At 36.9% G+C, this 23,007-nt stretch overlaps 1 protein-coding gene across 1 annotated transcript in view; it reads right to left on the bottom strand.

The window, feature by feature from the left end:
- CFAP47 (cilia and flagella associated protein 47) overlaps positions 1 to 23,007 on the bottom strand; it is a 550,869-nt gene that overhangs the window by 238,790 nt on the left and 289,072 nt on the right. Inside the window, exons 40-42 of the mRNA XM_030305764.1 lie at positions 17,986 to 18,072; positions 9,286 to 9,356; positions 7,688 to 7,833 (exon numbers count right to left, since the gene is read on the bottom strand). Of these exons, the coding sequence (XP_030161624.1) occupies positions 7,688 to 7,833; positions 9,286 to 9,356; positions 17,986 to 18,072 (304 nt within the window). The remainder of the gene's footprint in view (positions 1 to 7,687; positions 7,834 to 9,285; positions 9,357 to 17,985; positions 18,073 to 23,007) is intronic.

Below are 23,007 nucleotides of genomic sequence, written 5' to 3'. Positions count from 1 at the left end.
AACCATTTCTGGTTGTGAGGTCAATTTATTTACAGCTTCATTATCCTTCCCCAATTGGGATTTGTTTATAATAAATTAACTATCATTTACTTTCATGTGATAATGTTCCATTGAATTTTATTAATTATGACCCATAATTATCTTCACTTCATGCTGAAAAAAGAAATATGGAAAACTTTGAATGTTTTAAATTGTTTAGCATTTAAATCCATGCACTCCTGGTAATAAACAGTACATTATATGAAATTTTCATAGAGTAATATTTCCTAAGCAACCTTGTACTTTGCAAATATAAATCTAACCTAGCCATCTGAAATGGGTTTTCTGTGTATGCATGTTTTATTCCAAACACAAGTGAGTGGTCAATACTACTGATGAAATTTTCAATGATAATTCAAGTACAAAGGTTCAATAGCGACCAGAAAAAACAATATATTCAGTTTTCACTTTTATTTTACTTTTTTCTCATTTTTATTTTTATCTAAAAAAATCAGTTGTTTTACCCAAAATATAGTATTCATAAGAAATTAGACTCGGTGAGTATAAAGTTATCAGAATTACATGTTTTCTTAAATGTGTGCCTGAATGAAACCTGGTCTCTAGCTGCAGAAAATAACTACCAACTCATGGGTGTTGATCCAAAAGGAGCAAAGTGCCATTTGCTAGAATATTTCCCTTAAATAGAAACGACAGGGGCACCTGGGTGGCTCAGTCGGTTGAGCATCCGACTTCGGCTCAGGTCATGATCTCATGGTTCAAGGGTTCAAGTCCGGCTTCAGGCTCTGTGCTGACAGCTCAGAGCCTGAAGCCTGCTTCAGATTCTGTGTCTCCTCTGTCTCTACCCTTCCCCAATTCGCGTTCTGTCTCTCTCTCTCTCTGTCAAAAATAAACATTAAAGAAAAAAATGATAAAAAGCCTCCTAGCCATGAAATATCAGTAACTAAATCTCCATTCAATTCCATTTAATGCCACATCTTATTCAGACGATACATTATCATTTCTCAAAAACTATTTTGTCTAACTTGTTCACTTTCAGTGTTCTTTTTTATTAAAAAGTAACTTAATATAATTGAAAATAATGCCTGTGTCAGAAAATTGTTCAGGAAAATCAACTGCGGTATCATCTAATTATTTCACTCTACTCTTCTGGCAATAAAATCAGACCAGGAAAGGAATACAAATGCAATAAACAACTCCTTTAAAGTGGAGAAGCCCTTTACATTCCAAGTCTGGAGGCTGCGACAAGGTAAATGAAATGATCTGACACATAACAGACACGTATCAATGTGAGCTATTCTAGGAGTCTATTAAATTTCCTTTCTGCCCTTAATTTCATATTTTACAGTCAGGATGTTTACTTAGATTTTTATTATATTTTCCAGAAGGATGCCAAAGCCCATTCATTGTCCACTGTGAGAAACCCTCACAAAAGACATTTTGTTCTTCTTGTGTATCTAGTTAAATGTAGTCCTCAAATAACACAGTTGCATGCAAATTTACAAGACCAGCTGTTAATGACCTAGAAATGAGGAACACAAACAATGAATTGGCAGAAAAGTTTTAATCCCAGCTCTGCTACTAATTAGCTGGGTAACCTTGGACATGTCATGGGTGCCCTCCAGACCCAAACAACCTTAATCTTTAGAGAAAAAATAAAAAGCATTTTATACAGAAAACCCCCATGTTGTTTCACAGGTCTTAAAATTCTACTTATTCTCTAATCTTGGGCCTAGATTTTGCTAGGTTTTATAATTTGTTTGAACTGGCTGAACAACGTTATATTATTTTGATGACTAAACAGGCACATGAGAGCTAAGTTAAAACTCTAAAATGTTAGATTCATACACTAGAGAACATTTATCATTGTAGGTGGCTCTTTGACATTACCATAATTATAATGTGAAACTGACCAATAAGAATAATCACTGTTCTTTTAAAATACTATTCTTCATAGAATGATTGTTCTAGGAGACTCAGTAAGGGTAAAAAGAAAATGTATAAAGAGATCTGTATGCTTGCACTAAAAAGCACAACTTTCTTAACACAATTTCAACACAGTCTTAATTGTATGCTTGATCGATTATTTCCGACATTTTGAGAAAGCAACATCTATTTACATGGCACAAAATATGAACTGTTTAATAAAAATATATGGTATATTGTACAAAAACATCTTGTCAAATAATAGGAAGCTGGGCCTAGACTCTAGAAATTATGGAAGCAATGGGATTGACAATCACTCTTTGTCTTTATCACTGTCTTTCTCAGAATAGTTTCTATTGCTGTTCATTTATTTGCTATCAATTGTTCTGTAAGTAAATGAAAATTTGCTTCCCTTCAACTGCGAACATCATGCAAACTATCATTAGGATTAATCTTTTTTAATATTAAAAATTTTTTTTAATTTTATTTTAGAGAGAGAGTGTGTGTGTGTGTGTGTGTGTGTGAGAGAGAGAGAGAGAGAGTGGGGTCTCAAGAGAGGCAGAGGGAGGGGCGAGAGAGAGAGAGAAAGAAAGTGAGAGAGAATCCTAAGCAGGCTCCAGGCCCAGCCCAGAGCCTGACGTGGGGCTCAATCTCATGACCCTGGGAACATGACCTGAGACAAAACCAAGATTTGGACACTCAACCCGGGGACCCCAATATTGATCTTGATATCATCACCTTTGCAGTTCTTTCTTGTCCCCTTGCTCCTTCCCCCAAATCCAACATCATCACCTCTTCTTTCACCATTGCTTTTTCACATCCTTCTGTCTTTATTGCTAGTATGCAAAAAGCAGAAGGCAAGAGAGAACAGAGATATGTGGAGTGGTGTCATAGATTACAAGAGTCTCTGAACCAGTCCCTTGATCTCCAGTCTCTTTCTCCAACTCTTAATCTACTCTTTGTTTTCGCTCCAGAGATGCTTTCTAAAACAAAGATGAAATCAGGTCATGCCTCTGCTCATTACCTTCCTGCTTTCAATAACAGTGATTGTAACAATATAATTAAGTTATTCAACTAAAATTTCACTATCTTCCTCATTTTCTTCTCATGTTTTTCTTCAAAAAGGCTGCAGGCTGCAGGGCTGGGGTGCCTGGGTGGCTCAGTCTGTTAAGTGTCTGAATTTGGCTTGGGTCATGATTTCATGGTTTGTGGGTTTGAGTCCCACGTGCTGACAGTGTAGAGCCTGGAGCCTGCTTCAGATTCTGAGTCTCCCTCTCTTCGCTCCTCTCCAGCTCATGCTTGTGCTCTCTCTCTCTCTCAAAAATAAATAAACATTAAAAAATTAAAAAAAAAAAAAAAAGACAAAGGCTGCAGGGTTAATTGCAGGATGATGGTCTCACAGAAAGGAGGATGGGTCAAGTGGGAGAAGGCTTTGCTGCATGGAGGGGGCTCAAACTAGTGTAGTTTTGTGAACATTTACCACAATGATCTAGAGTTTAAAGTTCACTTAACCTGCCTCCAAACTGTCAGCAGGCATCATAAGATAAGTAAATGTTTCATAGTGTTTATGGCCCAGATGGGATTTCAATTTCTCTCTGCTTCCCTGGTAAAAAAACTCAGGGGTATGGGGAGGAGTGTAGTTAGCAAAACAACAGCAACAACAAAAAATGCAGTTGTAGGGGCATCTGGGTGGCTCAGCTGGTTAAGTGGCCGACTCTTGATTTTGGCTCAGGTCATGAATTCCTGGTTTGTGGGTTCGAGCCCCGCATTGGGCTCTGTGCTGACAGCATAGAGCCTGCTTGGGATTTTCTCCGTCCCTCTCTCTCTGCCCCTCCCCACTTGCTCTCTCTCTCTCTCCCTCTCAAAATGAATAAATAAACTCCAAAAAAGGGGCACCTAGGTGGCTCAATCAGTTAAGCAGTAGACTCTTGATGTTAGTTCGGGTTATGATCTCATGGTTTGTGGGTTCAAGACCTGTGTCTGGCTCTGTGCAGACAGCTCAGAACCTGGAGCCTGCTTCAGATTATGTGTCTTTCTGCCCCTCTCTGCCTCTCCCCTCTGACTCTTTCTCTCAAAAATAAATCAACATTAAAAAAATTTATAAACTTAAAAAAAATGAAGTTGTAACAAACTGAATAAAAAATCAAAAGGTGAATGAAACGTGGCTTGCCTTTAAAAATCATAGAAAAGTGGGGTGCCTGGGTGTCTCGGTTGGTTAAGCATACAACTTTGGCTCAGGTCATGATCTCACAGTTCAGGAGTTTAAGCCCCACGTCGGGATCTGTGCTGACAGCTCAGAGCTGGAGCCTGCTTTAGATTTTGTGTCTCCCTCTCTCTCTGACCCTCCCCTTCTCATGCTCTCTCTCTCCCTCCCCCCCTCTCTCTCTCTCTCTCTCAAAAATAAACATTAAAAAATTTTTTTGAAAAGAAACCGCCCTCAAATGATACTCAGCCCCAGCAGTTATAAAAAAAACGTTCATAAAACTGACATTAGTTTGCCTAAATTTAAATTATGTAAAGAGTTTACCATAATATAATGTTTTTACTTTCACATTCAATAAAATTAAACAAAAATCAGTATTACAATCTATACAGTAATGACGATTGAAAATAGTTGTACTTTGATTATAGAATATTTAAAAATATATATGATAAAGACTTCCAGCTTAATCTCTGCAGCAGCAGAGACAGAAAGACACAGAAGACTGAGGGAGAATGAAATGAGGGACAGGGCAAAAAGATCAGTGGTCCCTTTTTGTATGCAAACATAAGGGAGATGGACAAACTGACATACGATATATTTAACAACTGGTAAGATTTAGCCTTAGACTATATTGCTGTAGACCATAAATCAGTAAGAAGTCTTTGCCCATTCGTCTACCTAGGCATAGGCACCCTTCTTCTGTCAACTTGTTATTTGGTTTGGCAAGGCTGAAACTCTCTTTGATGTGTGGGGCCCCAGTGTGGGAATGGGACAATCTCCATAAGTTGCTCAGATATGCTGATTCCCATCCTGGCTTCCTCAAGTCAACAATACCTGGACTTTGGTTTCTACTTGTTTTGACCAAGTTCTGTAGACAGAAAAGGACAATGAAGGACTACAAGATAAAGCTACCAGGGGGGAGAAGAAGTCTAGATTGGTTCCATATAAAAGCTCATGGGTTGGTGAAAGACGGCTGCTTAGGCCACAGCAAATGGTTGCAACTGGATAGAATCCAGTCTTAACACAGGCCCCAGATCAAGGATCCCTGCTTGATGTCTCTGCCTTTCTCACACAGATGATCCCAGCAAAAATGGGTGGTTTCCTATTTGGGAACCCAGGACTACATAGAAAAGATGATCACACAGGCATGACAGTAAAGACAGAACCCCAGGGTTGTGTCAATACACTGCTTTGTACTTTGCAGGGTTTGTGTGTGGGTCTGTCAAGCCCTCGTCCCAGCAGGTGTAATTCCTCAGGGACTAGGTCTTGTTTCTACTCCACCTTCGTCTATTCAATCTGCCCCCATCCACGCATGAGCAGAAATGCCTTTAGATTTCTGGCATTGGATAGCTTGAATTTGTAGGGATTTTGTAGCTTTTCCCCTAGGCTAAGAATTTCTATGAACATTGATGGAAATTTTGTAAACTGTTTGTAGTTTCAAACAGCTATTACATAAGTCATCTCATTTTTTTATTTGGAAGTTCAAATGGAACAGCCAAAATGAAACTAATGGCCTTTCCTTGATAGCCGTGGTAGTAGAAATGTTTCTGTTTTACACATGGAAAGCTATCAAATTGAGGCCTAATGACTTTACGGTTTTCAACAGGTGGTTCTTAATGGCAAAGCAGTTATCACACACTTAATAAGAACAGGAGCTAACTAGGTGGACTTGGATGTTTGATTATCTATTTAAGCGTGTAATTGCATTTTTCAATATAATTAGCAATAAATTGAATGTGTAAGTTAATAGATGTGTTTCCCCACATAAGTCATTGTAATTCAATGCAATACTTTAGTTTAAAGGCATTATTTCTCAGTTGATAGCAATATAATTTCATGATTACTGTTTTCCTTAACATTTTTTCTGACAACAAAATATATGTAATTAAAAGACATGTTTTAATAAGTTGAGATGCCAAGATAAGTGTAATTATATTTTGATTAATTTAGACAAAATTTATGGAAGTAAACATTCATATTCTAATAGTTTAATTTAAATAATAAAATCAGCCTTCTTACTCTGCTATTGACAATTAACCCTAGCATTTTCTGGGACTGTATTATAAATGAATATAAAAAAGGGATTAAGAGGCATTTGATTAAACTACTAGTCACACTATAGTCACTATTTTTCACAAATTATCATGTAGAGCAGCTATTCAGTTAAATCCTGGATTCTTTTAAGGAAAATATAAAACAAGATTTAACATTAATATAAAATAGCATTTTTCCTCCTAAATGGTAATTTTAAGTACAGTTAAACTATTCTTTACATATTTAGTATGCTATATTATTTTTCATGTGTAAATGATTCTGTAGACACCAGGTCAATATAATACCTCTTTCCAATTACCATTATTTCATTGTATCTGCAATCAATATAGCACATAATTGGTACATAACTGATATATGTGGGGCTATCTTCTAGGGGTTATAAATTCCCTCCTCAGGTCAACATATGGCAGTTTCTTTCTGGAAGGGTATAATACTATAAAACTTTTCCTCTAAAGGCTGTCTTGTCTCTCTCTCTCTCTCTCTCTCTCTCTCTCTCTCTTCCTTCCTCTGTTCTTCCATCCTTCTTTTCCTTCTCTCATCTTTCTCTCCTTTGCTGGCTTTAAAGAAGCAAGCTCCTTGGGGTGCCTAGGTGGTTCCGTTGGTTAAGCATCTGACTTTGGCTCAGGTCACGATCTTACTGTTTGTGATTTTGAGCCCCACATCGAACTCTGAGCTAACAGCTCAGAGACTGGAGCCAGTTTCAGATTCTGTGTCTCCCTCTCTCTCTGCCCTTTCTCTGCTTGTGCTCTGTCTCTTTCTCTCTCTCAAAAATAAGTAAACATTAAAAAAAAAGAAACAAGCTCCATGAATGCCAGAGCCACTAGAAAATTAATTCTGCCAATAACCTGAGAGAGCTTAGAAGCAGCTCCTTCCTCAATGGAGCCTCTGAAGAGAATCCAGTGCTGGTAGATCCCTTGAATGAAGACGTAATAGACCTTAAACAGAGGGCTCATCTAGGTCATGCCCAGACCTCTGATCTATGAAAAACATGACACAATGAATGTGTACTGTTTTAAGCCCCTCAGTGTTTGGCAATGTGTTATGCAAATACATAAAGCTAATACAGACAGAGCCACAGCGAGGTTAGGCATGCAGCCAGTCTGCTCCTATGGGACTTTCTAAGGCAGCCATTATATTTTTTCTTTATTTTTTTTTTTTAACATTTACTTATTTTTGAGAGAGAGAGAGAGAGAGAGAGATATCAAGTGGGAAAGGGGCATAGAGAGGGAGACATAGAATCCGAAGCAGGCTCCAGGCTCTGAGCTGTCAGCACAGAGCCCAAGGTGGCGCATGAACTCATGAACCGTGAGATCATGACCTGAGCTGAAGGTGGACGCTTAACCGACAGAGCCACCCAGGCACTCCCCACATTATAAATTTTACCCACAAATAGTGTAACTTTTTGCTTATTTGTGAGGATAAGCTCTGCCTTCATGTCACCTGCATTGATTACTCAATTAAAGTGCCAGCCCATGATGAAAGCCCTTGCCACAGTCGTGTTCTCACCGCTTTGTTTCTGAGGATGATGACACAGTAGCGCGTGTGCATGTCAAAGGGAAGAAACAGGAGCTCCAGGCTTGAAGTCCTCTTCACTCCCAGGTGAAGAGTATGAGTGGAGCAGAAGAATTCTCTGATGAAAGTGGACTTAATTGCTACCAAAACATGAAGGAGAATTTGTTTACATATCATTTCATAAGTGCTCTTCAAATAAAGCAGCTGTTTCAATTAGTGCTTAAAGTTTTCAAATGAATTAAAAAAATATTCAAAGCATTAGCACGCCAAATTAGATGACACACGCATTTGTAATGAAAGTGTGGGTGACACCGGCACAAGCTTGAGATCATAAATAATGTGTAATTATGACCCTCAATTAAAGATTCCTTAACAAATAATTTCTTTACAAAGGGAACTTCACTAGTATTTACAATTAGTCTGATATATGTATATAAATGGAAAACGTGTCATCCTACCATCTTCTGTGGACTATGTAATAGTTCACATAACAGGGTGTAATAGCTTGAACTGGTAATAGAAGAATGTTATATATATATATATATATATATATATATATATATATGTATATATACATATATATATACACACACAAATATGTATACATACAAATATACATACACACACACACACACATATATATATAGTTGGATATATATATATATATGTATATATTATTGGTTTTAAAACATGTCTACATGTTCTTCAACACTGCCTTGGATGTGGTGATATGGTGGGACAGTCTTAGTGATTTGATCTTAATGAACATTATGCTAGAATGCAGCAGTGTGATTTCTGACACTAGAGCAAAAATGTAATACAGTTTCTTCCTAATCATCTCTTTCTTGGCTAACTTGCGGTTGTCATCCTGTGAAGAACACTATGCCACATGAAAAGGCACATGTAAGTGTCTAGGCCAACAGTCCCACTTGAGGTCCTAGCCAAAAGGTATTAACCATCAGACATGTGAGTAAGGAAGCCTTTGGGATGACTCAAGGCCCAGCCTCCATCTGACTTAACTTTACCAGAGACCCTGAGAAAGAAGAGTCTAGCTGAGACCAGTCACTGTAGAAGTGTGAGAGATAATAATGCTAACACATTAATTGTTTAATGCTACTACACTTGGGATGGCTTGTTCTGTAGCTAGAGATAACCAGAACATTCCTATATCCACTGTCCTAACCATATTCCATTCATATGTTCTAAATCTATAGTTATTTTGCGAAACAAAGTAAATCTGTGTTCTCCTTATCATTTTAAATATGGTGATACTTGCCATCCAAATGGGTTTAAGCAGTTCAGAATTAGCCAAAAGAAACATCGAAGTCATTTATCTAAATACATTCATTGTACGGGTAAGGAAACTAGGATTGGCGGTGAAAAGAAAGATGTGGGCAGAGTCCTGCAAAGGGTCATGAACATGAGAGGCTGAGGACCAACACCTGGGCCTCTCCTTCCAACAGTGATACCTTGAACTTGCCATTCTGTCTATCGTCATAACCAGGCTTTGTTGAGTATTTCATTCACTAGTACACTTTGCACATAAAAGTCAGACGTGAAGACGAATAAAAGCTTTTCCTTGAGGTACTCACAGGTTTTTAAGGCGTTTGAGAAATGCCAACAACTCTCAACATCACCACTTTCAGGGCTACTCCCAGCATCCCTGTCATAAGTAAACAGGAGAACAACATGAACCACACAAAGGAAACTCAAAAACAATTCTCAATCTTCCTTAAATCTGATAGGTCCTTAAAAATTATGGCTACCTACATGACCTGCAAAGACCACAGACACATTTCATATGTCACCTTTATGTGTATATGGTTTCAGAAATTTTAAAAGAAAAGGCAAAAAGGAAACTAACAATCATTCATATGTGCACCAATGTTTTGTAAAATTTAGTAAAAAAACACTTTTGAATACTTTGGACAAAGAAACATTTGATAATAATAATAATAGTAATAACAATAAACAAATCCTGGGACCCCAAAGTAGTGGTCTCAACCTAGGACTACATAGGTATTCTCTCCAAAAGGGCTTCTAGAACTTGATTTCTTCAAAGATTCTCTTCTCTCAGCTGATGTTTCCAATTTGCTTCTTTCCCATAAGGACAGAAGGAGATATGGGCAGCTGTTTAATCTCCGGTTGCATTTCTGAAAATTAATTAGCAGATCATAGCCTGTGGCAACTGCCTCCCTTGAAAGGTTCCATATCTTCCAGAACCCATCAATTTTCCCCAAACTGCTCTCCTCTTAATATTCATGATTACTTTGCTCAACAAGCTGGCAATTAGCATCTAGGCTCTCAGATATGGTTTGCCTGATTTTTTTCTGAGAACATGAAAACCTTGTCATCTGCTTTCACCTGAATATGATGCTGTAAAATATATGGACTATCTCCAAGTTCTAACCATATTGATTCCTTTTCTCCACTCCTTTTCTTTCCACAACATTCTTAATAAGGTTTACCACATCTTGTAATTATTATCAGCTTTACTTCAACTCACAGACATTCTGATTGGCCGTTCAATATTTTATGTAATTTGAACATTCGATAAATACTTTAAGGCTATCAGAGACATATTAGATAGATAATTTGGCATTTATAAGGGAGACTACACAGAGATTGGAAAGAACAACAAAGAATGCTTTTTTCTCAGTGCATGGTTCCACCGCCATCTCGATAATGGAGCTCTGGGTAGAATGCCTGATTAAAATCCTCAGATAATTTCAGAACTTCATTTTGTTCAATACTTGTAATTGCTAGTCCTTCAGTCATTTTTTTCATAATGAATAGAAAAGCAGAGCAATTTGACTTCATCTCCTTTTTCTTTTCTTTACATATTTTCTTGAAGAATAGCCAATGAAAGTGCCTTTTGATTAAATAAGAGTTGCCTCATCCTCAAAGCAGACTCTCAAACCCAGAAAAATTGAGTTACCTGTACTTTTTATGGTAAAGACAGAAAAAAATTGCTGCAATTTTTGCATTAATTAGTTAATGCCTTAATTGCATTAATGATGATCATGATTAATTAAGAGAAATCAGAAAATAATTTAATAAAATAATTTGGTTCAGGAAAATTCTATTTTACCTGATCAATGTTCCCGAGTCTAGAAATTCAGTGATAAACCCAACTTGCTTACAAAACTAGTACCTTGCAGGTTCAGAGACACAACAGAAAATCAACTCTACCTTTGGTTACTCCTTGCACCTCAGTCTATGTTATCATTTTCCTAAATGGTCATCAATTATTGTTGAAGCCATGGCAGAAGGGGCATTTTTAAACCACGGGTCTTAAGGGAGAAATAGCATGAAAAGAGGCTAAAATTATATAAAATGCTATAGATCAAGCAATGGAATGCTTTCTAGTAATTTAGTAGGAGGTTAAGGTCAGGGAGTGAAACCTATCTATGAGGTATGAAGGGATGACATTCCTTTTTCCTCTGCAGTGATGGTACACAGCTCTTTTCAAGCTAAGATGATCAAAATGACGTTGAACTGGCTCTACTCAGAGCGTGAATAAACCCACCTGAAGAATGACTTCCTACTCAAGCCTTTTCTAATAGGGAAAGAAGATCGTTATTATAAGCCTTCATGAAGATACTCCTGGGCCAGCATTCAGGGTGGTCTCCAAATCAAAGAAAAAATTTTCTGGTCAAAGACTAGTTTTCACGAATTATGGGAACAAATGTAAGAGGGTCAATTTTGAGATTCATTCTGTCCTCCATGTGTCCCAAGGTTCTTCAAAAAAGGAGGGTGGTAAAAATGGGATGTTTGCTGCCGTTTGTACCACTTTGGCCCGTGAGCAATTGAGAAGTCTGTAAAGCAAGGTGCACGAACCTTGGGCGCAAGGACAGAGTGGATCTGTGAATTCAAATGGGGAAAAACTCCATCTTGACTTCCATTAGCTCTTAATAGCAATTTAAACCAAACCACAGCAGTATTTGCTGTAATATGACTTGGCCACCAAATAATCACAAATATGTTTATATCACATTTCAATTTATGTACATATCTTAAGCTATTATTTACATTCATAACTACTTTTATTTTATTTTATTTTATTTCATTTTATTTTTTTTTTAATTTTTTTTTCAACGTTTATTTATTTTTGGGACAGAGAGAGACAGAGCATGAACGGGGGAGGGGCAGAGAGAGAGGGAGACACAGAATCGGAAACAGGCTCCAGGCTCTGAGCCATCAGCCCAGAGCCTGATGCGGGGCTCGAACTCACGGACCGCGAGATCGTGACCTGGCTGAAGTCAGACGCCTAACCAACTGCGCCACCCAGGCGCCCCTCATAACTACTTTTAAAGTATGATAGTTATTATGTGTGCCAGTAGATCTTACTGCATATTGTGTTAATGAAGAACTATATATATTTTAATATATTACAATTTTTAATATTTTTCTATCTGCTGGTATATTAGTTTCCTCTGTGCCATAGATTGAACTGTATTGCCCTTAAATTCATATGTTGTAGTGCTAATGACCCAGACGACTGTATTTGGAGAAAGGGACTAAAAGAACATTATTAAAGTTAAATGAGGTCATAAGGGTGGGGCTCTGATACAACAGAATTAGTTTCCTTATAAGAAAAAATAGCAGTGAGCTCAGTCTCTATGTACACACAGAGGTCACGTAAACCCATAGCAAGAAGGCTGCCACCTACAAATCAAGAGAAGAGGCCTCCGAATGAAACCGACCTTGGCCACACCATGACCTTGGACTTCCAGCCTCCATAGCTGTGGGAAATAAATTTCTGTGGTTGAAGCTACCCTTCCTATGTTATTTTGTTATGGCAACCTGGGTAGATTAAGATAGTCTGTAACCCTTGCATCTTATTTTAAGTACTAACAAAATATTTTTCTGTAAAGTAGAATAGGCTTCATCAGGCTGCCAAAGAGTGTGATGACATTAAAAGCAGGTATGAAAAGCAGGTATATAGAGCAAGAGGACCAGGGCAGATGGTTACTCTTAGCACACACATTTGGCCTTTGATTCACTCAGCTTTCCTTGGAGATATGCCTAATTCTAATTGTCACCAATTATTCATTGTAGTACAATGAAATATTTTAAAATCATGGCCATGCACAATACAGCTTTCTGGGTTTTGAGCAAGAATCAGGACTCAGAAAAAATATCTCTCGGGCCTTCTTTCAGGTGGGAGGCTATTCTGGGCCAAGCTACCCTGGAGACCAGAATGAGTGAAGAAGCCCCTAAGCTCATGGAGTATACAGTCTGTCATACAAAGTAGGTCTGCAACAAATAATTACAAAGCAGAAGGATAAACACTTCAACACCTTTTTGACTTTCATTCACACTCTCCTAAAATCCATATGCAGAAGCATATGTCTTGTATTTCCCCTTGCCCGTCCCCTCCTCCACTGCCTCCGCAATTCCTTCCTCCCAAGCTCCTTTTATACTTGTAGGAAAACTCTCCCTTGCTCTAGATTCATGCCATCAAAATCCTACTCATGTTTCAGATCCCAATTTGTAGACGATAAAGAACAGCAGAGTATCGTATATGCATGAGAAAAAAGTGCTTACTACCTCATTATTCTTAAATGCCTTGTTCTCCAGAAAGATCTCTATAATACCTAGATAGTGCTATTCCTTGCCAAAGAGCTCACAGAACTTTTTTTTTTTTTTTTTTTTTTGGTCAACATATATTACTGAATGCATTCTGCCCTGTACAATCACCTCCATTTATGTAGATTTGTTTTTCCTTCTCTATTTGATGGTTGGCTCCTTGAGAACCAGATCTCTGACTTATTTATCCCAGTATTTCTCTGGTACTATGAACACTGCTTGAGGGGCCACTTAGTAAGAATTTATTAAATGATAAATGATTCAATGTCACTGGAAAAAAATATCAAGTCATATCACTGAGGAGATTATTTATAAAGTGCTCATTTCTGAGCACTGTTGACCCATCATTTAATTTTAAGTGTCGCTAAAATCAGTCTCTTGTTCTGATCCCTTTTCATAATCCTGTGGATTTAATTAGAATAAAAACTTCTTAACTGCTCTTGCTTATGCTTATGGATCATTTTCCCATAAAGTAAAATGTGTGATGAATATAAAGTTTTATCATCCATGTGGTTCCAAATGTGCTGTTTTATATGTATCCGTTGCCTTAAGAAGAGCAGTTTATAAAAAGAGTCATTTTTAAAAATTTTAATAAGAGACTTTACCTTTTTTTATGCCACCTCAAAGATAATTTCAGCACGTCACTGCTCATTTGAGAAGAGAATATTTATTATCTGGGGAAATAGTGACTGAAGTGATCTATGGAGGAGTATCCTCATGTGCTAGGTCACACTGCAGGGGCATCCCATATCTCAGTGGATTAGCACAAGGTTACTTCGTGCTCACATTACATGTCCATCCTAGATAGATAGGAAGCACTCAGAGATCCTTGGTGAAGGGGGACTCCGTTTCTTTTTTCTTTTTCTTTTTCTTCTATTCTTTCTTTCTTTTTTTTTTTTTTTTTTGACTGTTGCCAAATGTTTATTATCTGAGTAAATCAAGCAAATGTAAACTACCTCATCACACATGGAAACTAATGAAAAGAATAAGGTGCATTTCTGTCAAGGGGACTCCATTTCTATACTTGCTTCTTTAGTAATTGTATCAGGGAAAGGGAACACGAAAAATTGTTCACTGGCTCTTAAAGCTATCCTTTGGAGAAAAAGTTCAGCACTTATCCTCAGATGCCATTGGCCGATTAAGTTATATGTTCACACCTAACTCCAACTGGGGAAGTGCAATATTACCACATGCCTAAAAGGAATAAAACAGGGATATTTGTTAAACACTTTAAAAAAAAAAAGATTACTGACAGCTTATGGAATATTTTTTTTTAACCTTTTCTTGTTCTCTTGCTGATTAGACCTAGCGATCAGACTGGGTTTTATTGAGATAATGCTTAATGGATGGTGTATTACATACAAAAGTTATTAATGACTTCCATTCCGGTCATGATTCAAAATGTATGTCCTTAAATTTTATTTGCATATGGAAATCTATTCAAGAAAAACATTAAGGAGAGCTTTAAGAAAAACAGAGTGTGTAACATCACTTAGTATTATTTTATTAAGATGTATTTAAAGACCAAAAGGCCTCAGTATGCCAGTGAAGCCAGACTGATGAAATACTAGATACCTTTGTGGTGTTTGAAATAAAACTCTCTTTTGTGTCCCCTCATGGTGGAACTTGTTGGTTGCCTATCCCAATATCCACGGGCCCTTTCCTCCTCACTGACCAAACCTTATTTTATTTTATTTTATTTTATTTTTTATTTTAAAGTTTATTTATTTTGAGACAGGGACAGAGACAGCATGAGTAGGGGATGGGCAGAGAGAGAGGGAGAGAGAATCCCAAGCAGGCTCCGCACTGCCAACAGAACCTGATGTGGAGTGTGAACTCACGAACCCTGAGGTCATGACCTGAGGCAAAACCAAGAGCTGGATGCTTAATCAACTGAGCCACCCAGGTGCCCCCAAACCCTCATTTTATTTTTGATGTGTATGTGGAGCATGATGGTTTTTCAGTCTTCTTGCCAGCTAGATCTGGCCAACTGGCTACAATCAGAAATGCTGTGTGCTATTTCTGGGAAGCTTCCCTAACTCAGAAAGAAGAGGCACACTTTTATTGTGCTTCCTCCTTTCTGCTACCTATAAAGTGGATTTGATTGTTAGAGCTCTGGATACTTTAGCTGATTCTTGAGAAAGTGAATAAAGATTTGCCTGCTACATGAACTGGATCCTAGAGGTGTTATACAGTAAACAGGACCCCAAAAGAAGGAGCCATAAGTGCTTCTAATAAATCACTTCAGAAATGTCAGAAAAAAAGACTTTGGGATAAACCTGAGACTGTTCTATTTCAACCCAACATGTGGATTTGGGGCTCAGCATTTAGCTGAGGCCAGGGCTGAAATGACAAACCAAGGTCCATTTCTTCTTGAAAAACTATAGCCTTTGCCTTTTTAAATCTCACTCTTCCCTTTGACCTGAAGTGCACAGGAGTAAATGCTTAATACCTTAAACAAAAGGCTCTGAAACATTCTTTCAGAGTTAATCTACAGACATGTGACTACTCTACATTGGATTGTGTTCTCTCTGACCAATACTCAATGTCACCACATCTGTATGTTAATTTTATGACAAGAAACCTTGAGCAAGGAACTAAGAAAGTAAAGTTTTATAAATATGAATGGAAGAAACTATATGAGAAAGAATGATTAATAATTTTGAGACACGATAGACACACTTCTTAAGGTGTACTTCATGCTGAGTTGGCAATTACTTTGGAGGAGTATTTGTAAAGTGTCCTTTCCAGCTCAAGTTAAGTTATAAAAGTCTTAATACTTGTTCATTCCATTTTAGTTTAGATTTGAGAAGAATAACATAAAAATGATGTCTTTACCTATAGCTTCAGTAATTATGGAACTTTGGATCTAATCAAAACCATTCCAGAATATTATATGAAGAAAAATTATGTTAAAATTTGGAATACAGAATTTCTATACTGTGTTCCAAATTAAGAAAGGGGAACTCAGTGTTACTGTTCATTAAACTGATCCAAATTTGAGTTACTTATGCTCACAGATACCTATAGCATTGCCTTGCGATCTAACTCCGGTTTAATATGTGATACTATAAATTATTTGTGGTTGATGTGGGAAAATTATTTCAAGCCCATTCAGGTAGAATCTATGATGCCGAATAGCTGTTTAATCAAGAAGCAAAGGACTGAAAAGATAAAAACTTAGGAAAACTATTTACTGAAGAGTGTATGGGAAAACCAGCATTTCAGACTCCAAAGAAATTAACATAAAATACCTACAATACTATGAAATTGTACTACAATTCATATGGTATCTATAATGATGTTTTATCGCTCAAGGTATTAATTCATATTTTATTATTCATTAAAGCAAAATATAAAAGGAAGACTTCGAATGCCTTAGTTAAGCATGTAATTAGCATTCAATAAAACAAAAGCAGTGAGACAAAAATGGTTTTTCCTTTAACAATTTTTCTCACAGAATAGCAAATGAAGAAATCAAACGTAGTAAATGTAATCCTTATAATCTCATGGAACTATTGGCTTAAATACAACTCGTTTTTGGAAAATAAACTATATTCATTTTAATCTTAGCAAGATTTGCATACATCACTTTAACAGTGGTTATTCCTATGGTTTCAAAATTGCCAAATCCTTGACTCCTGACACGTTTTTGCATCTAAAAGGATGACAGTGTTGTCAAGCAATACACAGACAAAGGTATAAAATAAACTAACAACATAGTAGTCAACAGATGCATACATTTCACTAACACATACTTGCATTCTTCTCTTTTGGCTGAACTTTCTTTAACCTTGGCGACATTGTTTTTATTCTATTTCACATTAAATAGTTATTCTATAGTTAAAAATAGATAAGAAACAAAACAATCTAACTTTTAAAAGTTCTGCTTCTCTATTCCAAAGTCAAAGTTTCTTTCTAAACTAAATTCAGACTTCAGAATGTAGGTGGAATAAGCTTAAAAACAGTCAATTCTCATTATCCACAAATTAAGGTTATTTGCAAATCTGTCTCCTCGCTAAAAAGTGATTTGTAACCCCCAAATCCATACTCACGGAGCTTCTCCTGCTGTTTGTGGACATGTGGCAAACAGTTCCAGTCAATGGTCATGCAAATTTCTAGTTAAGGTCAAACAAGGTGACACTGGACCTTTCTGCTTTAGTTTTCATACACAGATGACCAGAGGATGGAGATAGTAGGAGGCATGACAGAAGTACAAATATTCAAGAAGCTTCAGCTCTGGGACCAGGTGGACAGGGTTTGAAACAATTTGCTGGCAGCTGTTAGTGGGTCAGCCTCATGCAAGTTATTTAAACACTTCTAAACCTCATTTTCTCTGTGTGAAGAAAATAGAATCTACCAGGATAGCTTATTTTTAGGATTTACAGTTACAATCTATGTGATTACATAGACTTCTTCTAGAATAATATTCCTTCAGTCAGTATCACAATTTTGCAGAACATAATGACCACAAATAATGAGAATCCACTGTATTTAATCAAGTACATATTTATTCAGTTTTCCTGCACATAGCCTAATAACACATAAGAGAATAGTATAACTGTGAATAACATAAGTTATATATAATATCAATATTTTAAAGAAATGAAAACTGTTGTACGTTATATAACAATTTTACTTGAAAACTCATTTCTCAGAATTCTCAGATAATTATGAGTATAAAATATATTCATACTTACCCACTGTTCTTGTGGTTAATGAGTTGTCCAGATTCAGTTAATTGAGATGGCAAAGAGATAAATGTTGAGGATTCCACCAATGTGACACTAAATGGGAAAAAAAAAGGCTTATTTTGAATTCTATTGTAACAAATCCAAATGACCACAAAACATTCTTTAAAAATTTTCCCTCATTCATAAAATATAATTCGAATCAGAATAAATTATAGTTCAAAAAATCCACATGTTCTCATTTTGCATCTCAAAGCATATATATTAAAAAATGGGAAAGATCAGGGCACATGACTGTCTCGGTTGGTAGAGCACAAACTCTTGATCTCAGGGCTGTGAGTTTGAGCCTCACACTGGGTGTAGAGATCACTTTTAAAAAAAGGGAAAGATCTGGAATTGAAATATGTAAAAAAGAATAGCCTTTTATATGGAAAGGCAATACTTAATTCTCAAAGCAAGGAAATTTGTAACACAAGTGACTGCCCAAATGATATTCCAGAAACAAAATGGAATCACATACTGGTCTCAGTGTATTGTCAGAGCTGTACACATTTCATAATTTCTAATCTTATTTCCAAAAAAGAGAAATGTTTCTTTCCGGACTGGACATGAGATGAGGATACCTAGTTAATCAGTGCATTAGTAATTATGCTATCTTTGGGAATTACATAGCAATTCAGTCCTCCTTATAAGATAATGCTCATTCATTCAAGAAACAATTATGGAGACTCTATTATATGTTAGATGTGGGACCAGATGCTGGTTATACAAGCATGAATTGGTTATCCTCTCTGCCTTAGGTTGCCCATATTATAGTGGAGGATAGGGTGGAAATGATTCTCTTGCTGTGGGTGAAAGATATCAACAGCAGAGTTCTATCTGCAGAGTTGAAGAGAATGTGCATAATATTAAGAGCAGATTTATTCAAACTGGATTCTGTAGGGGCCAACTATAGGCTACACGAAGATGAACCACTTTGGTGCGAAGATTATTATGAGTCAAAAGCAATCAAAACCCAGCAGATTTATGCTAAGCTGTTCACCTTCCTCTCAACTTACTAAATTTACATAGGAAAAGAGATCCTATGCCAGGAAAAGAGCTATTAACAGAGATTCCTCTTTACCTAAGAAATTTATCTGAATAGGACAATCTTTGTTTTCCAGACATTTCCTCTCACCTTCTGGCTAAAGGTCTTCTTCCCCTTTGTATCCTCACACCTCTATCCTTCTCCTTAGTTCATTGTAGCCTCTTGTTGCCTCACTGTCTTTGCAATTTCGTGTGTGTGTGAATTCCCTTATGTAAGAAACTAAGTATGATTTTTTCCTGTTACTCTGTCTCATACCAATTTGATTCTTAGTTCAGGGTCTTGAAAAGCAGAAAAAAATTCCTCCTTCCCAACAATTCATTAAAATAAATCTTTACTATGTCACAGTTATATCATAATATGAGCTTTACAATAAAAATAGATCAATAATAAAATTAATCAAATGTTTTAGTATTGAAACACAAACACACAAACAACTGCATACAAAAACAATTAAAACATTCATACATTCTAATGTTTCAATGTTGAAGGGGTTCAGGACAGCCCCCATTCCCAGAATGTGCCTCTTTGGCATGCAGATTATTTTAAGCTTAATACAATCAAAACCTTCTGGACGCAAAAGAAACTTTTGCCCCTCCCTTAACTATACAGAAGACTCTAAATTGGGGGTCCTTCCCTGGAATAAGCTTTATTAGCAGAAATAAATTCTACCCGAGTGACCCAAATGTATGGCAGGGCAAACATCTAATCACCAAACATCTGCTCTTTTTATTGTCCCATGAGGTGCATTCCTTTCCTTTAAAATCCCAGACCCCTGTCCACTTCTCCTTAGCTCGGGATGACATATATACCTCATTTTGACTGTCCTTGGAATTTCCAAGTCTGGGTGGATTCCCCAACCTTACACTATTAAATTTGATTTTCTCCTGTTAATCTGTTTCATGTCAATGTGATACTTAGGCCAGCTAGAAGGACTCTCACAGGGAACCAGAATTCTTGCTCAATGACAATGTTAGCATCACTTTCTGTCCTTTTATTTTAGGTTGGTAGTTCTGAGAGTTTCATTTAAGGGTTATAAGGAATTACATCCATATTAAATACTAAACATTTTTTAAAGATACAAAATTAACTGTAGTAAAATGTTAACTATGAACTGTATAAGACATGTATCAGACTACCAGACTAGCTTATATCATTTTAAAGTTATAGTTAAGCAAAAGTAGGAAGAATTCCTCTCAAGAGAGTAATTTTAATTTAAATTAAGGCACTAAATTCTCATTTAAACCTCATTAAATTATGAGACAGAAAAAATGTACAATGTTTCTTTATATTTCTATAAATCCAAGGTGAAATCATAAGGGCAATTTATTTTGGTCATAATTTGTTCTGGCTAAAAAACAGTCAAAAAGATAACACAATTTTACACACAAATAAAAAGACTAAACCAGTAAAATAAATATTAGATTTTTCATACAGTGTGCATGTGTCATTTTGGGATAAAATAGCATTTGAAAAGTCCCTCTTAATTACAGTGAAGATGCCCTCCTTAAAATAGAAATATTAACTGTAAAATGAAATACAAACTGTCATTAAAATGGAAAAAAACCCTATTTGATTAGTGCAGCTTCTGAATGGCAGTTCCCACACTTCAATGTGTATTACGATCATCTGTAGTGTTTGTTCAAAATACAGATTCCCAAGCTTCTACGTGCATGAATTATGACTTCATCAAGTCTGGCATGGGTTCGAGAAACTTCCATTTAAAACAAGCTCTCCAGATGCTTTTTATTTTTTATTTTTTTTTATTTATTTATTTATTTTAATTTTTTTTTTTTTAACGTTTATTTATTTTTGAGACAGAGAGAGATAGAGCATGAACCGGGGAGGGTCAGAGAGAGAGGGAGACACAGAATCTGAAACAGGTTCCAAGCTCTGAGCTGTCAGCACAGATCCCGACGTGGGGCTTGAATTCACGGACTGCGAGATCATGACCTGAGCCAAAGTCGGACGCTTAACCAACTGAGCCACCCAGGCTCCCCTCCAGATGCTTTTTTTTATTTTTTATTTTTTATTTTTTTTAAACATTTTTTTTTTTAAATTTTTTTCAACGTTTTTTATTTATTTTTGGGACAGAGAGAGACAGAGCATGAACGGGGGAGGGGCAGAGAGAGAGGGAGACACAGAGTCGGAAACAGGCTCCAGGCTCCGAGCCATCAGCCCAGAGCCTGACGCGGGGCTCGAACTCACGGACCTCGAGATCGTGACCTGGCTGAAGTCGGACGCTTAACCGACTGCGCCACCCAGGCGCCCCTCCAGATGCTTTTTAAACAGCTTATCTATGGATTAAACTTTGAGCAATCTTGATTTAGACCTGCAGTGCTCTAACATTAATGTAAAAACAAATCCTCTGGCAATGTGGTTAAATGCAGATTCTGACTCCCATGGGTTGGAGTGGGCCTGTGATTCTATTTGTCCAAACTCCCAGGTGATGTTGATATTGCTGATTCAAGGATCATAATTTGAGAAGCAAGAGTCTGATCTAAAACAAAAACCATTTCTCAACTAATAAAACCAGGCTACCAGAAAAACAAAGGCAAGGAATGGCAGAGTTAGAACCACCATATATTTACTCCTCTATAAAAGCAACAAAAACACTGGAAAAGATGGTAAAAATTAACTTTTTCAGAACTCTGGTAAATTAATGAAAGGCTTGCAACAATCTGAGTAGTGTTTATTCAAGAAAAACTGCCACACCATAGTAAGAACAGCACAGTTTGTGGCCTTATAACTTTCACGTTGTAACTCCCATGTTCCTCGCCACTGCTTAGCAGTAGGCTTGAAAACCATCAGCCTTGACACCGACGTAGTTGTAAAAACTGGCAGGCAGGAACATAAGGGGGCAGACTGAGATTTGAGCTCTTTGAAAAAAGTTCCACCCGTGAGCATTGCTACTTTTTTATTTGTCTCACATCTTGCTGGAAAAAATCAGTTGGCAAGGTGATGATGTCTTTACTGACCTGACTCAAAGGAAGACGGCAATACTCAGGATGTTTGTTGAAAACAATCAGTAGCAATTGTACCTGAGGTTCCTACAGCAGTTGGATCAAACAAGTGTTTGCCCAAACAACAGAGGAAGATCTGAGGAACAAGATCTGGTTGAAGCAGCTTGCTAGATCCCCAGAGTACGTGAAAGATCTTCTATGTCTATAGGAGATAATGATGTCCCACCAAATAAAGAGTACTAATAAAGAAAGACATTTTTTTAAAAGAGCCAATTATAAATTTTGTACTTTGAGAGTACGATACCTGAAATAAAAAATCATTAGAGGAACTCATGAGCAGGTTTGCAGTGGCACAAGAAAGAACCAGTATACCTGAAAATGGGCCAGATAAAATGATTATTTCTAAAGAATAAAAAGAGAAAACAATGAAGAAAAATTAAACGGTCACAGAAAACTGTAAACACCATCAAGGATAAACATAAGCCTAATCAGAATGCTGAAAAGATAGGAAAGAGGCAGAAAGAAAACGTGAAGAGATAAATGATGAAAAATTCCATTCCCAAATTTGATGAGAAACATTACTTTACACATCCAAGAAGCATAAAATTTTTTTTCAGGATAAATCCAAAGCAATCCAAAACTAGAAAATAATAGTCAAATGGTTCATGAGCCAAGACTTGGTAAGCAGCAAGACAAAACTAACTCAACACCTACGTTGTTCCTCAGTAAAATTAACAGTGAATTCCCATCTGAAACCCTTTAGGACAGAAGGTAATGGGGTGATGGAGTCAGTGAGTTGAAAGAAGACTGCCAATAAAGAATAGTATATACAGGGGTGCCTGGGGGGCTCTGTCAGTTAAGCGTCCAACTTTGGCTCAGGTCATGATCTCACAGTTCGTGAGTTCGAGCTCCGCATTGGGCTCTGTGCTGAGAGCTCGGGGCCTAGAGTCTGCTTCAGATTCTGTGTCTCTCTTCTCTCTCTCC

This window comes from Lynx canadensis, chromosome X, assembly GCF_007474595.2.
Source record: "Lynx canadensis isolate LIC74 chromosome X, mLynCan4.pri.v2, whole genome shotgun sequence".
Taxonomy (NCBI): domain Eukaryota; kingdom Metazoa; phylum Chordata; class Mammalia; order Carnivora; family Felidae; genus Lynx; species Lynx canadensis.
This window is presented reverse-complemented; position numbering and strand designations above follow the sequence as displayed.